The following is a 15,618-nucleotide window of genomic DNA, read 5'->3' on the forward strand; positions in this document are numbered from 1 at the left end:
TTTCAACCGTCACTGACAACTACTTGGTATAATGTATGCTTGTTTCAAGAAGAAAAAAAAAAAAAGAAGCTCCATTGTGACAGCCAGTGTCAATCTATATTTTTCTATTCTTCTGTCTGTCTGACTCGAGAGGCGATGTGCTGTACAGTTGCGCTGCCTTATACGAATAAAATGAGCTCATCTTCAACGCTTTGTCGCAGCCTGGGAGTCATTAAAAGGGATGTAACGGCCATGTTATGGTAGAAAAGTTTCAAGCCTTTATTTACAAAATAATCTAAAAACAATCCTCTTATATATTGCATATTCTTCTTTGACTCCGTTACAGTGCGAAAGATGTGCTGCAGAAAGAAAAAGAGCTTTGGTTGTCGAGTCTTTGCAGCTCGGCAAGGTTAATAAATCTCGTTGCTCCAATTCAAAACACACACACACACACACACACACACACACACACACACACACACACACACACACACACACACACACACACACACACACACACACACACACACACACACACACACACACACACACACACACACACACACACACACACACACACACACACACACACACACACACACACACACACACACACACACACACTTGTGGAAGTTCAGGATGCTGCCATTAACAACACAGCATTCACACATTCAGTACATGCGGCTGGTCTACGCAGCATGAATGAATGAATTGTCGGGCAATACAAAATATATATAAGAATAACCCAAAAGGCCAGGACTACGAGTGAAATGAACTCCACTGGATCAAAAAGATGCACGTTAATAATAATAATAATAATAATAATTAAATCATTGCAAGACCATGTAGAGGGTTCCATATGTGCTTGTGTCAACAAGAGCGTTTACATGCACAACAAATCCATATTTCTCCAATGCGTATGCATCGAGTACATGTTGTGTGTGTGTGTGTGTGTGTGTGTGTGTGTGTGTGTGTGTGTGTATATATATATATATATATGACCAGTCTTAGCATTATCATAAATACAAACAGTACAAAAAAACCCAGTAACTAAAAGTACGTTTTAGTATCCCGTCTACATAGTGTGCAAGCAGAAAACACCAGCGTATAGTTTCAGGCTCATCACAAGCGCCTTCAGGTTGTTACAAACATCATCTTTATATCAACGAATGAGGAAAAAGAAGAAATATTCATGTGCGCGCAAAACACACTGACTGAGAGCTCCCGTTCTCATTAGCAGGCAGGAGATCCGATGACAGATGGCGAGCGTACCGACATGTGGCGCCTCGCTGTCGAACGCAGCATCTGCTCAATGTCAGAAAGCCAGCGCAATAAATTAGAGGTTAAAAGAGAAGAATGCAGCAAACACTAAGGCCGAGCGTGCCAAGAGCGGTTCTTGTGCGAGGTCCACAAAAAGGTAAATGTGAACGTAGAGAAGGCAACAAAGACAATGGAAACTTGTGTTCAGCTTTCCATATAAAATCAGGTTAGAGCTTTAAAGTGCAAAACATTTAAAGTGCAAAACATTTCTACAGAAACTAAAAAAGGGAGGGTTTTCGGAGGGATGTCATGACTGCTGCTTGTTAGCCTCCTCTTTGTACGCGTTGCCCGTTCCGTTCTGGGTGTAGGCGGAGCCAGAGCCCAGCCCATACAGGTGACCACAGTACTTTGCATCGTCGATGTGATCCTCAAAGAACATCTGCGGGAGAGGTTAAAGACCACAGGGTACTGAGAACAGACACGTTCAGTCAATATCAGATTATTAAATGCATCATCGCTTTTTACATTCTTATTATTTTTTTTCTCTTTATCTCAGCTAGCGTCATCATGTGAAATACCGGCGTTGGTGTGTTTCTTCCCAGCTATATGTGGTGGTGAGCTTACGAATCTTTTACATCTGTAGTTCTTTTCTTCTCGTCTCTTTCATTTATTTTAGAAAGTCAAAATTCTGTACAGATTTCAGTGCATAGTTTTTCTCACGAGTGAGTGGTTCATTCGTCCAGTTCAATCGGATGCACTAAATAGTCAAATGAATGTTCAGTTTCCCGTTCTCAAAATGGGAGGATTTGCTGCTATTTTTAACCTTGTAAACTAAGTGTATTTGGGGTTTTGGACTGTGGGCAGAACAATCGACAAGTCAATTACAATGGTTTCGCAAAGCGGATCGTTCATCAGATGGATGAGAGCGAGGTTTAAAAAAAATTATCTGTAAACTCTGGTCCGTGTACCCTGAGGATTTCCCTTCCTCAAGAAACTACACTCGGCCCTCCTTTCAGACGAGGCATCAGTAACATTAACGGCTTCATCCATATCTAATCCTGTACATTTCCCCAGACTCCAGAGCACACTTATGGAAAGCTCAGCATGCTCATATTTGCCATCTGGTGTGTGCAATAGAAAGAGAGGAGAGTGTGAAATGTTATAGCGGGGAAGAAGAATGTTTTTCCATTTCTCTCTCAGGCTGCAACACTGCAACACACACATTTTCAAAGTTATTTGGCTTTTGAAGCCTTAATGACCATGGTGAGCCTCTTCTCAGGTTGAATCCACTTTAACGTCGATAGAGAGTTCCTTCTGCTGACGGTTTTCCAACATCTGACCGTGCACAAAGACAGAGTGGGACTCATTCAGTCTTATTTGCTCACACCCAGTGTGTACAACCTGTTGCTGCGTATTCGATATCGGGAGAGACTGTTGGTCAGATGATAACCGGGTTTGTGGGAGCGTTTTCGTTGTCGTCTGTATTTCGCCACGGTTGCATCGCGAGAGGAAAACTCTTTTTACACTGATCTGATATGGGAAGCAACTCTTTTGCAGCCAAGAGGCGATTGCTATGATACATTTGCTAAAGTGAGCACTCTCTCTTTTACCTGAATCCATTCCATGCAGGCCTCGTAATGTGAAAACGTGACCGCGGTGCTTATTCAGACATGAGACTTGCATGTTAAATTGCCCTCAGATTAACGTGAAGGGGTGCAGGTCTGAACTGGGAGCCTACCTCTCTCATCTTGAAGAAAGCCATGCCTGTGAGTAGAGAGTCAGAGCCGGCCTGATGCTGCGGTCCGATCCTCTCCAGCTCCAGTTGCTCAGCTACTTCCTGCAGCCCGCCCTGAAAGGAAAAAAAAAAGGTCAGTCACTCGAGACACATGCTTCTAGTCAAAGTAAAACCTGAGGGCAGCACTCGCAGCAGATCACAACAGACATCAAGGTGTGACGCTTCAAATGAATAAAACAAGAGATACTCCGTGCTACCTGCTGACATATTTATTTAGGTACCTTCAGGTTTTTACAACTCTTCATGAGATACTTGACATCATAAATGACTGGAAAGTACAAGCGAAGGATCTCAAAGAAGTCCACCTCCTCCTCGGGCAGGTTAGCGTTGGCCAGAATCTTGATCAGGTATCCGAAGTCATAGCCACTACAAAACACATATACACAGACACATGCACACCTTTAACTAGGTTTCGTTTGAACATAGCAGGAGGCTTCAAGAGATTGTCTCTTCCAATCTGCCATGACACAAAGATAATTAATAGACAGGCAGAATGCTCTCACGCCTGTATCTGCACATGCAAGGGCAATTAACTACACAGAGCCACTGCTTTTTCCTGAAATAAGACTGTGTAGTATGATAGGCAAAAAAGGAAAAAAAAACAATGAATAAGATGCGCAGTTTGTTCACAACAGACCAATTATTCAATGTGAACAGTTCATTTACAGGAAACCATAAAAAAATTAGGATGAATTAAAGAAATACCATGATAAAAAAACTGAATAACCAAAACAAACAAGTAACATAAATTAAAAACAACATGACATTAAAGCCTGCTGGTAAATGTGTGTTCTAAATACCTGAAAGATGACAGTGGGGTTTCAAACCTAAGCTTTGTTTATTTTCCAAAGCCTGGTTATCTTTAGCCTCAGTTTGCCATGGAGACACAGTGGGAAACTGAGTATGAAATGAAGATGTTAAGCAGCAGATTGCAGAAAAAAAAAAAACTGCTACTCACTAGAGACCAATATCAAAAAATACAAGTGTTCATTGCACTTGAGCAGCAAATCTAATAGCACATTTCAACGGGATATTTACTTGTTGTAACGTGTGTTTGTAGCAAAACGACCACAGTTCTGCGTAACATCTTACCTCTCACTAACACACAAAGAAAGACAAAGAACAAACCCCAAACAAAAATGTCAACATTTTTTTTAAACAACAAACATCATTAGTAAACAGGATGTCTGTGTGCAGACGTAACACAATATACCAAACAGAGAAATAACACGGTGGTGCATAGTGGTGAGCAACACAGTAAAATGATGCCAGGATAAACACAAGGTGTCCGATAAGTGCTTGTTTAATATAACTCATGTGCAAAGGGTGGAAGGAAGAGATGTTGTACCTGGCTCAGACAACCTGTGGTTTTTGTCAATACTGTGGGAAAAACCAATAGGATTCCTGTTGCTATGCAGCCATCTACAGCATGTAACTGACTGCACACAACAACAACAAAAAACAGCTACACATTGCAAAAAGCTGAATACCTGTGAAAAGACAGCCACTTGACCCCATCACAGAGCACCACCCCTGATGTCATCAGCAGCTCTGCAAAGTACAGCGTCTCGATGCCTTCGTCCTCGTGCTTCTTGAACTGAATCCCTGAAGTGGTCAGGAGCTCAATGGAGTCCTGCGCATACATATCTTCTCTGGAGACAAGAAGACACGCTCATCACCTCCACTCACAAAAGACAGTCGGGTAGGTACGAGACGTCACGGATATAAAAACAGTTATTCGTACGCTGCATGCGTCTGAGGCGTTGTGCTCAGTCAGTGTTTGCAGTTGAAAGAGATCTACATGTTGCCCTCAAGCGACATCTGAACGGAGTCTGAATAATGAACACTGCAAACTTTGTTTCTGTCGCTAAATGTGCTACTCACTCCAATGTCTCATCTGTGTGTGCCGTTATAAACGTGCTGAGATACTCTTCCCCAACACTCCTGTGCACGCCGCGGATGCACTTGAACGCCACACGAGAAGCGAAAAGAGAGGGAGAAGCACAAAAGTCATCTTACGTGAGGTTAAACTTAAAATTGAACTGCCACGTCGATGTTCCCGGGGGGTATTCGCCCTGCTCGTTCATAAAAGTGAGGCCCAGTTGGATTATCTTGAGCAAGTCCACATTGCAGCGCAGTAGCTGGTACTGATAGTCGGCGTTGCTCCTGAACTCTCCGATCGGTCTGGCTACCACACCTGGAAACTCTGTGTCCTGCAGGAAGGAACAGACAGCAAGGCTCTTCATGTAGGACAGAAGCCGGGCCGTGTGAGACCCTCTGCAGAGCATCACTCACCATAGCAATGTAGTTGTATTTTCGGATGACATGTCGGATCTTCTTCAGCTCCTCCTCCAGGTTGTTGGCCCAAACCTCACATATCTTTTGGTTGTGATCCACAGTAGCAGTGGGCATAGTGCCACTTCATGCCAGGAGATAGATGCAAGAAGGGGGGGAGGGGACAAACAAACAGAAAAAGACAGCTGGTTCATAGACCTACCCCAACCTGCTGACTGGTGACAGACCACATGATGAGGTGTCAGGACACAAGGCCAATAGCACACGATCCCCAGACACCCAATGAACACAGACCACTCATTGGGCCAATAAGTTAAAATAAAAACTGCACGAGAGGACACGACCTGCTCTGGGGGATCAAATCACACACAGCTCAACACGAGGAAAGCCAGCCTGCGCCTCCTCTCATCCGGGATACTTCACATGCACGCACACTGGCATGTTCACAGTCAGGAGCCGGGGTGTGCAGGTAACATTAGCTCGTCGCAGGCAGGTTCCCCGCAGCCCTTTGGGCTAGCTAGGTGCCTTGTAGCGGTTAGCAGCCGGCTTCAGACTGAGCTAGCGTGAGCCGGACGGAGGAGCGTGGCGGGTACATAGGAGCGCGTGCATGAAGAAACGAGTAACTAGAGCCCTGCACGTCACACACACACACACACACACACACACACACACACTCTCACTTTGATACAGCTCAGCGCAGCGTCGTGAACTCACCGTGTCCACCGGCCCGCGCGGGTGTGTGTCTAAAGTGCGTCGCTCTCTGAAAGCGGTCCGGTTGTTCTACGTTATTGTGTCGGGGCTTTTGCTCGAACTTTGAAGTAGTTTATATTAAGTAATGCGTCGATGTCAACCCACGGCTGCCATCATAGTTGAGACTACAACACGACATCATCGCGCAAAACGGAGACGTCACGTGCGCATGCATGCAGGCGTGGCGCCGTGGTCAGCGTCCTATTTGTTCAGCGCTCGTGCTTCAGTAGCTGAAACAATACATAATTTAGTACATTTCTAATTGGTGGTTGAACGGATTATAACATGTATGAACAAAAAAAAAAGTGTTTTTAGACTTTTAAAAATTGGACCAGCCATCACACGGTAAAGATGTTTTACTGTAACTTTCTACTAAAGTTAATCCTTATGAAAACTATTGTATGTATTCTGTATATTATCCAGACATCTGTGAGATGATTTTTCCTCCTTCTCTACTTTGGGTGAACTGAAATGGTCAGCCACAATCACGATGATTGACAAGAATGGATTTATTTATTTCAAATACAAATTACACATTTGGCTCTTATTCCACATTTAACACAAACGCAGCAACATAAAGCTCTTTCTTTTACACAAGGTCAGGCATTAGTAATCCCTCTCATACAAATAAAAACATACACTGAAACAAGTAGTCAAAAACATACATCATAGTATAACAATCTTAACATGCTTTGCTTGATACCCTTGGCATTGTTCAATTGCAGTATTGGTAGTAATTGTAATGCCACCTTTACAGTCGAGTTGGCGCCAATAGTCAAAAAGTCAGTCGGTAACCTCCTGGCCAAAAGCAGCAGTGTATTTGTGTTCACGTGCTCTCTTCTGCGTCAGTCATCACTTCTTCATACCAGCAGAGGGTTGATTCCCTTTGGTAAGACTTTTGGTTTGATCACAGCAAATCTGGTGTTGAAATATTGTGGACAGAAATGTAATGAGTCGCTTGTTCGATAACTTTTCAAAGCGAAGACATGGTGCATCAAGTTGAACACCACCAGGTGTGTGTGTGGACCCCAAGGTGTCAATCAACCACAACTACCCACTGGTCATTATAGTGTAATGACTCCAACCCCCAGCAGAGGTCGCTGTGAGGGCCTCAGTGAGTTTGGTTCAGTCTCTATCAATGCCCTTTAGGGTTGAGGCAGCGCTACATTGACATTTTAACTTTAAATTAGCAAAAGAAAATGGAAATTCACGAAAACACTTTACAGAAAAAGGAAAAAATCATCTTTGCTAGAGGCGAGTAATTCTGAATGACAATTAGCGCCATGTGTCAAACAGCCTGTATTCTGTACATATGTCATATCGTTGTTGAGCTACAACTTGAGTCTGCTGTTATGTTTCACCCCCCTCATCATCATCATCATCATCATCATCATCATCTGTTGCCGTCTTTAAGCACAAACAATGCAACTAAAGTGATGATTATGTCTCTTTGGAGCTCTGGTTGTTTTGTTCATGTTTACAATGATTACAGCTAAATGGCTCATTAACTTGATGTGTTGACACACTTGCACGCCTACATTGAAGTGCATTTAATTGTTCAGAATTGTTCGTAACTCACTCTTGAGTTTGTTCAATAGTTTTTTGCCGTGGCCTCAATCAAATCTTGAAATGTCTCCAACATGAATCTTATTGTGTATTAACTTCCTGTGCACACACTCATGGGTTACCTCTGCCTTCAACAACAGACATGACAGGAAAGTAAGGGGTGACATGTGGTCCACTACAGTAAACAACGTATAGTAAACTTATGTGTGTGGCAACAGGGAGAATCTGCCACAGCACACGTGTAAAGGATTTTAAAGCCAATATCTGGGTTACATAGTGAATGTAGAGGTCTGTTCAGTGGACGGCTGGTTGCTGCTTCACCTTCCATCAGACGCTACATTTGCCTCAGGCAGCTGAGTAGGCGGCCTCATCAGAGTCGGGGTCCCTGGTGCTGTCCTCACTGAGAGGCGAGCGACAGCTCACGTCCGCGATCCCGGACTCCTGGTCGCTGCCGTTGGACAGGTTGGAGTCCTGGGTCAGGAGGACCAGGCTGCCGTCTGGCGCTTTAGGCTGACAGGGGCTGCTGGTGACGAAGCACCCGGTGTAGTCCTGAGGGGTGTTGGCCAGACCCAGGTCACTGCCAAGAGCCCACGCTGTGGGGCTCCTATCAAAGGAGACGGCTTCCTGGGTAACACTCCCCTCCTGGTCCTGCTCCAGCTGAGCAATTTTCTATTGAAAATGCAAGACATGAAGACGACAGTATAGTACACCCTCTATAACAGGAACAAGTAGATTGTGTTTTTTTCAAAAGAAATTTAGAATTTATTCGTTTATAGCCCTTTTCTACCTGTTTGTGTGAAGCCAGCTGCTCCTCCAGCTGCTGCGTCTCCTCCTGGATGGCACTCAGATAGTCCTCCACAGACTGTCGAGGATGCATCCCTGGGTCAAACCGGTTGTACAGCCCCCTCCAAGACCTGTGCGAAGCATTTACCATTCATATGGATTCATTACAAAACAGTCTAATAGCTCTGACACATGTGTATCCCAGGTTTTAAAACTAAGTTGGACGAGTTGCTACTGTTTCTGAGGACCTACTTAAAGCAGTAGGGGGCAGTAGAGGGCCGGAGGAGCCCCTGTGTCTGGCTGTGGTCTGGTCGGTACAGAGGGTTGATGTAGTCGGTCTGGTTCTTCCACAGATAACTCCACAAAGAGTGAGTCCTCTCACGCAATCTGCATGAAAGACAACAGATACAGACAATGAAAAAACAAGATTGATGAAACAAAGTAATTGTTTTCTTTAGCACAGAGTCGCCTCTATTTGCATAAACCCAGGCGATGCAATAAACCACGGGCTGTCACTTCCCCGGCAAGATGTCTGCGCTGTGAAAAGAAACTGCAGGTCTAAATCTCACCGCAGCTCCACCCTCTCCCGCTGGTTGTTGCCAATGAAGTTGCCGTACTGGCAGGAGTAGACGTGGCTGTGAATGGTGATGAGGAACCTGGCGTTGAACTCAAAGGCACAGGGGAACTGCTCCATAAGCTGCCACACGCTCTCCAGGAACTGATCGATGGCGGGGGACACCTCCTTCGGGTCTCCAACCAGGTGGTTGCATCTGGAGAAGAGGAGAGGACGGGTCGATCAAAACCAAGAAAAAGATCCGAAAATCATAGCCGCTATAATACAAAAAGTATAATATCTTAAGAGTCAGACCTGTGAGAGAACTTGTGTCCAAATGAGACCCAGTCTTTCTCAATTAGAACCTAAGAGCAGAAGAATAAAATCATTCACGTGCGGAGACGGCCAGAACAATTTCCGCTTGTCATGATTAAAAGGTTCAGACAAAGTGCACAGTTAATCCCTCCAGAATGACTGAGCCTCTTCCCCCTCTGCGGGGGGTCATTTTCCATTTAGACTTGAGGAACAATTCCCCAAAACAGGCTTCTGTAATATATTTATTTTCCATAGTGGCTTTTGGTGGATTGCAAATCCTTCCGATCAAAGAAACAAGCCTCATTAGCCCACTACTAAAGACACAGTGTAATTAGATATATAATTATGATAAGAGTGTACCGGAGGGGAATGTGACATTCACAATTCTACTTAAAAGATGCAACTCTACTCTGTGACTTAAAAACACAAAAACAGGTTGCTTATGTACCATGAGTCCTCTGAGGGTCCTGTAGTGAGGATCCAGCAGCACAGAGGCCACTGAACACACCTGGGCAGTGCGGTCCCAACCGTCTGAACAGTGCACCAGGACACTGACCCCCTCCTCTGCAACAGCCTGCGCACACACACACAAATAAATACACTGTGTCATGAAAGTGTAAATATTAGCATTGATCGGTGCCAGAAATGTAGCCAGGGAACTTCAGTTGCCAAACATGGAGCCGTGAACACATTTCTAAAGTACACTTTCTGACTTATATTCCTTAATTTGCACCTTTCAGACACACTTCTTCCTGCTATTGAATTAATTGATCCCTACATTATTATTAGTTTGGCCATGTGCGCCTAATAGCGGGGAACCAATCATCACACATACAGGATACAACACCCCCCCCACACACACAAACACCTAAGCTAATATTGTGAGGCAGACAGCAGGGATTAACCTCCAGACTGACCTTGGCGATGAAGATGCCTGCATCCAAAACAGCTTTGATGTGCTTCAGCCAGCCTGAGCTTTCCAGACCTTCCAGGAAGTCGGACATGGAGGGGGAACGCAGCTCACACACTGAAAGCACAACACAGCTGTCTCACTGGCAGGAAACCCGGAGCATACCTGAGCACTGGACTTTATTAAACCCCACGCTCACTTTCGCATCACTGACAACATCCGCGACAAGCGATTTCTAGGGAATCTGTACACGGCCTGAGAAAAGGCTTGTCACACCGTTTGGTTTGTTCATAAAACAGATTTCCTTCAGCTTGGCAATGTCTTTACAATTTAATATAATGGATTGTCACGCGTTTATGAACAGACACTCATGTTCCCCAGAGGACGGCTCCGACTGATTTTGGTGATCCCCCTTGACTTTTCCTCCAGACCCAAAGTTTTTACTGTGCCAATCCATACGACATGGATTGGCACAACATTTAAATACATTCATAGTTCCCAGATCGTGACCCTAAGGACATTGGAGATACCATACATTTCTTTGTGTTCCACCATGAGGTTCATTTGTGGTTTTGAGTGAAATGCCTTAGCATCTGCATAACGAATCGCCATGATATTTAGCACAGACGTCTACGTTCCCCTCATGATGAACTTCACTTTGGTGATTCTCTCTACTCAATATGTAAACATGTGTGCACCCATTTGTAAACATATACTGTGGTTGATGACCAAAATACCTGCAAACCACCATCACAAAGGATACAAATAAAACAGGCATAACAGACAATTAAATATGGATCCATTTCTGTACCATAAGGCTTCCTGCATTCTGTTTGTTCATCTTGTAAAACTGAAACCTTATATTTTTTTTTTTCTTCCCTTCTTCAGGGTTCAACATACATATTTGCAAGATGACCGAGGGGCAGAGCGACATGGACCCGTTTCTCCTCGGCTGACATTTGATTGGCTCAGGTCGATTGTATCACATCACCTCGGTAATTCAGGCACACTTTAACGGCGCCGTGTGCAAACATCTGCGCGCTCATTAAGCAGTGACGGAGGTGACAAGGGAGTTTTTGCTGACACCGTATCGGTGTGCTGACCTGTGTGTGAGAGAGAGAGAGAGAGAGAGAGAGCTCTGAGGCCACTGATAGGAGAGCAAGCAGGTGAATGGGTTCATTCAACCTTTTATAACACTGGCAGGGCGGCTTTCCACTTGGAGGAAATGTTTGAGATAATGCCGGGGGGAGGGGAGGGGAGGGGGGGCTTTAAATCTCACTCAAGTGTGCAATCGTGTAGAGCGAGGGAGTCAGGCAGACTCCGAAGGGTTGCTGTCTCTATTTTTTTTTTTTTTTTTTAAAGACTTCCCCTGTGCTGCCAGGGGGCAAAGAGTTATCACAACTTAGAACAGCTATAACTTTTCAGACTTGAAATCACATCATTCTCACGCCCTGGGTCTCTCTTTGGGGGATAAGGTCCCGGATTGTCCACTCCGGGAAACCAAAATAGCTCAGAAATAAAATCCAGATGGATTCAAAGTCTTCCGAGGAGCAGTCCTGCACAATACCCAGAAATTCTCCTGCGGGCTCATTTGAGGCCTGATTGCAGCACAGTACAGTCCACATGAGTGCATATGAAAGCCACAGGGGGAGCGGGGGGTCCCGCTCTGCTTCAGTAATGGGAAGACGCAGCGGGCTTTAAAGCCCACAATGCCAGAAAACAATACATCTCGTTATGCAAACACTGATGTGGTGGAACCTTTCTGACCCTGCTGTGGGTCCCAAACTGTTTCTGGAAGCGAATTAATCTAAAAACCAGTACGAGACATCATCGCAGGAAAATAATTACCTTCCAGCATTTTCTGCTGGCTGTTTCTCATGACGTGGATGTTCTCGATGCCGATGAACTGGAATTTAATGTTGGAGTAGTTGTCCTCGTTTTCGTAGCCTTTTCCTGCAGCTCGGTTTGCAATTGCATTCAGCTAGAAAGACATACAATTCATCTTTTATTAAGAGCAAAATTCTAAAAATGTTTGACCCACATGTTACACAATATCGATCATGCTTCAACGAGCACATAGCCGGGATGTTTTCAAGGCTTTTGCTGTGAGCACGTCCAGCTGGCGAAACACAGCGTGGAAAATAAAGCCCACCTGAACACACAGCAGAGGACTGTAAGACTTGTTTTTTCGCGGGGTGTTCCTCAGGCACAAAAGGGCTCACCTTAGGCCGAGTGTCCACCACATACATGAAGTCGCTGCGGGGATTGGACCTCAAGATGGCCTCCAGCATCTGTTCATCCTCCAGGCAGCGAGCGCTGAAACCCGACAGGGGCTGGCTGCTGCGGCAGATGGCGGCCTGGGAGGAGGCAAGAGGCGCTCAGGCTTCATACGGGGACGTTTTGGATTTTAAGTGAATTAATACTCTTGGTCACATTTAGAACAAAGAAAATCCAATATGTGAGAATGCGGGTGATTACAAATTCACAGTCCTCGGTTCTTTCTTTGCATGTTCAATATACATTTCTCATATCTCCTTTTTTTAGTATCCACAAGGGAGATGGCCAAAGGCCGTTGTGTGGCTCATGAACCGGAGTGGAGCCCCCTTGTAGGAACGGAGCTCCACACACTGGACCCTCAACCCTGGGAAGCTGACCTCACACACATAAAGCACTCTCAACTGTCCAGTCAATGATTAATAGAAGGGATTATGAATAATGGAGGCTTATTTCCTGATTCAGATGGAGAAAATAGTAACAACTCACGCTTTGATTTAAAGAGAGCACGGACGTCTCCTCAAGGGATTACTTGACAAATTGCCCGTTTAAATTTCACTTCTACAAATCTCCTCAGTGTTGTACTTTTGTCTCCCTTATTTTTCAATCGTAAATATATATACAAGTATATTTTAAAATCAGTAAAAACTGAAATGGCAAACAGAAGGGACATCTGCTTTTGCTCTACGTCTTCATGAACACAGCGTGGCTGGGTTGTAGCAGACGGACATTATTGGAAGAAAGCTCTTAACCTGCTTGATCGGCCAGACAATCAAGACCAAATTACACCGGACCAAATAAATAATCTGGGGCTACTTTGGAGCCATCAGAGCATTATCAATTTCAACTCACATGATTTTCTTTGGAGTAGTACGAGAGAGTAGGAAATCTGCCTCTGCTCCTGAACTTGGAGCTCCCCACTATGACCGGAGGTGTGGCGGACTGAGGCACGAACAGGTCAGCGGGGTACGTGTCGCTCACCTTTGAGAAAAAAAAAAGAAGCAACAGAACAGGAGGCTTAAGCTCCTGCCATGGCCATATTAGGAAGAAAACCGCCCGACTGGTCGTAGATGTCGGCTCACTGACCTTGTAGTGTTGGTTGACAGGGGAGAATTTCCACAGGGAGTTTGGGAGTCCCATTCTGCTGTAATCAGCCTTGAGGTCCAAAAAGTCCCATTCCTGCCGTCTCTCCGCCTCATCGACGTTGGGTTTATAGGAGAAGCAGTACAGCTCCTCGCAACGCTCTGCAGGGCATAACAGTGGCTGACAGCTAAAGTTTGACACACAACCTACAATGTGCAGAAGCTGCGGAGGCAGAGGAAATGCGGCCTCAAATACCGACTTTGAGGCCGCCACTCATACACATTAATTTGGAGTAAACATTTCATTTCATGAAAAAAAAAAAAAGAGTCTGATATAATTTTTTTGAATTTGTTCTTTAGCAACAGCGTGCCCAATATGATCCTTCACCTGGCTGGGAGAGACGCTGTAGGGACAGGTGAACATCGTGGCACTCTCGCTCCCGGGGTACGACGAAGTGAAGGACCTGGAAGTTCTTGCAGCGGACGAGCAGAGAGCATCCCGAGGCCGTGGCGGCTTGCTTCTCCACGCTGCACACCAAACTGTGAAGCACCTGGTAGCATTAAAAAGGGAGGCAAACATGGACCTTTTAATGCTGCAACCACAGCACCGGATGCAGACCGTGACGACATCCACACATGTCAATCCACAATGGGCCTTGTATGCGAGGCCCTGTGACAACATCTCACCAATCCTCAACGTGGATGTCTGGTCCTTTCATCTCACTGATGCTCACCCAGGTTTCATTGCGCACTCCGGCCTCATTCTCCACAAAGATGGTGTGCGTGGCTGTCAGGTAGAGGGTGCCCACCCTACTTCTTCTGGGGGAGACTCTGTCAAGCAGCCTGACGTTCTCCACCTGCAGCAAGAAGAGGAAGATCGACCTTCAAGCAGCATCATCCTCAAACACTCGTGTGTTAACTGCAGTGATAAGCAAACACAGCCGATAGCGGCAGGAGGACCGCGACTGCGGACGTGGCCGTCACATAATTTACATAATTAATTGTCTGCCTTGAAGCTCTGCAGTCGCCGTGAGCGCGCATGAGTGTTTTGTTTTGAGGTGACACTCGGGGAGGGGGAGGGGGGTGCAGTGCGGAAACTGGAGCTAATCACTGCAATCCACCCTCGGTTTACCTTCGGTAGTCGGATGTGCTCCATCCGCGAGAGCTGAGCGACGAGCCGCCGCTTCCTGCGATCACTGAGCGTGTGCCAATACGACTAGCATGTGTACAGTAGTATTAATATGTAGCTTAAGAGCTCACGGCTGTGCGGTCAGTAGCGCGCAGGTATCCGCCGCCATAACACTGCGGCTGCCTAAAGGTCCACATATGAGCGGCGCCGCTGGGTCCTAAAGCCCGCCCGAGCAAGGGCCGAGGCCTGAGTGAGGCGTTTCAGGCCGCCACTGACCAGAGTCAACGTTACGATACTGGTGTTGACGTCCATTCAAGACATGTACTGACCTCAAGTCTTTGAAGACACACGTGTCATACTGCAGTTCATAATAATAGTATTAGTGGTTTATTGATGAATGAACGAGGGTCACGTTAGAGTTGTTCAGAAAAACATGCTTGTAGCAAACAGAAAGGACAATGTACACCTGTGATGCAGGTGAATCAAATTTGCTATTGTGAAATTAAGAGTTTCTGTTTGGCTGTCTTCTCAATACCGCTCTCAAAACTAACCTTAAAACCAAGCGGCTACACATCAGTGTCTAAAAAACATGTCTGACCAAGAAATACAAATGAAAGCTGCTCATGCCATTCTTCTAAGTACAGTGAGAACTTTGTTTTAAAAACAACAACAACAAAAACACTAATTGAGGACAAAAACAGGGTGGCCGTTTTCTATAAAAGCATATCCGTTCTGGAGTCATTGGTATCTGAATGGTTAGTGTGCATCGCCGGTTAGATTCCAGCTGGGGATCTTTATTGCATGCCCTCCCTCTCTTCCCCCTCTGCCTCTTTGCTGTCAATGTACAATAAAGGCAAACATTTCAACACATAATCATCTTAAAGCTTTCTTGTAAGCTGTCACTAGGAGGCATTCAGAGACACAGCT

The 15,618-nt window shown here is 45.4% G+C and overlaps 2 protein-coding genes across 2 annotated transcripts; both read right to left on the reverse strand.

Annotated features, from left to right (window-relative positions):
• Window positions 1-986: 986 nt before the first annotated feature.
• Window positions 987-6,197, reverse strand: cnot7 (CCR4-NOT transcription complex, subunit 7). The gene is made up of 7 exons (XM_034543940.1): window positions 6,044-6,197; window positions 5,330-5,453; window positions 5,054-5,247; window positions 4,525-4,686; window positions 3,256-3,400; window positions 2,978-3,088; window positions 987-1,678 (listed from the first exon to the last, which is right to left on the reverse strand). Exons 2-7 carry the CDS (start codon window positions 5,444-5,446, stop codon window positions 1,547-1,549), a joined length of 861 nt encoding a protein of 286 aa, XP_034399831.1. The 5' UTR covers window positions 5,447-5,453; window positions 6,044-6,197; the 3' UTR covers window positions 987-1,546.
• Window positions 6,198-6,564: 367 nt separating this feature from the next.
• Window positions 6,565-14,876, reverse strand: mtmr7a (myotubularin related protein 7a). Its single transcript, XM_034543941.1, has 14 exons — window positions 14,695-14,876; window positions 14,297-14,419; window positions 13,951-14,113; window positions 13,567-13,724; window positions 13,333-13,461; window positions 12,429-12,563; window positions 12,055-12,187; window positions 10,214-10,323; window positions 9,745-9,870; window positions 9,297-9,346; window positions 8,998-9,198; window positions 8,681-8,815; window positions 8,433-8,559; window positions 6,565-8,314 (listed from the first exon to the last, which is right to left on the reverse strand). Exons 1-14 carry the CDS (start codon window positions 14,716-14,718, stop codon window positions 7,991-7,993), a joined length of 1,938 nt encoding a protein of 645 aa, XP_034399832.1. The 5' UTR covers window positions 14,719-14,876; the 3' UTR covers window positions 6,565-7,990.
• Window positions 14,877-15,618: the final 742 nt, after the last annotated feature.

The sequence above is a fragment of the Cyclopterus lumpus genome, chromosome 10 (genome assembly GCF_009769545.1).
Source record: "Cyclopterus lumpus isolate fCycLum1 chromosome 10, fCycLum1.pri, whole genome shotgun sequence".
Lineage (NCBI taxonomy): Eukaryota > Metazoa > Chordata > Actinopteri > Perciformes > Cyclopteridae > Cyclopterus > Cyclopterus lumpus.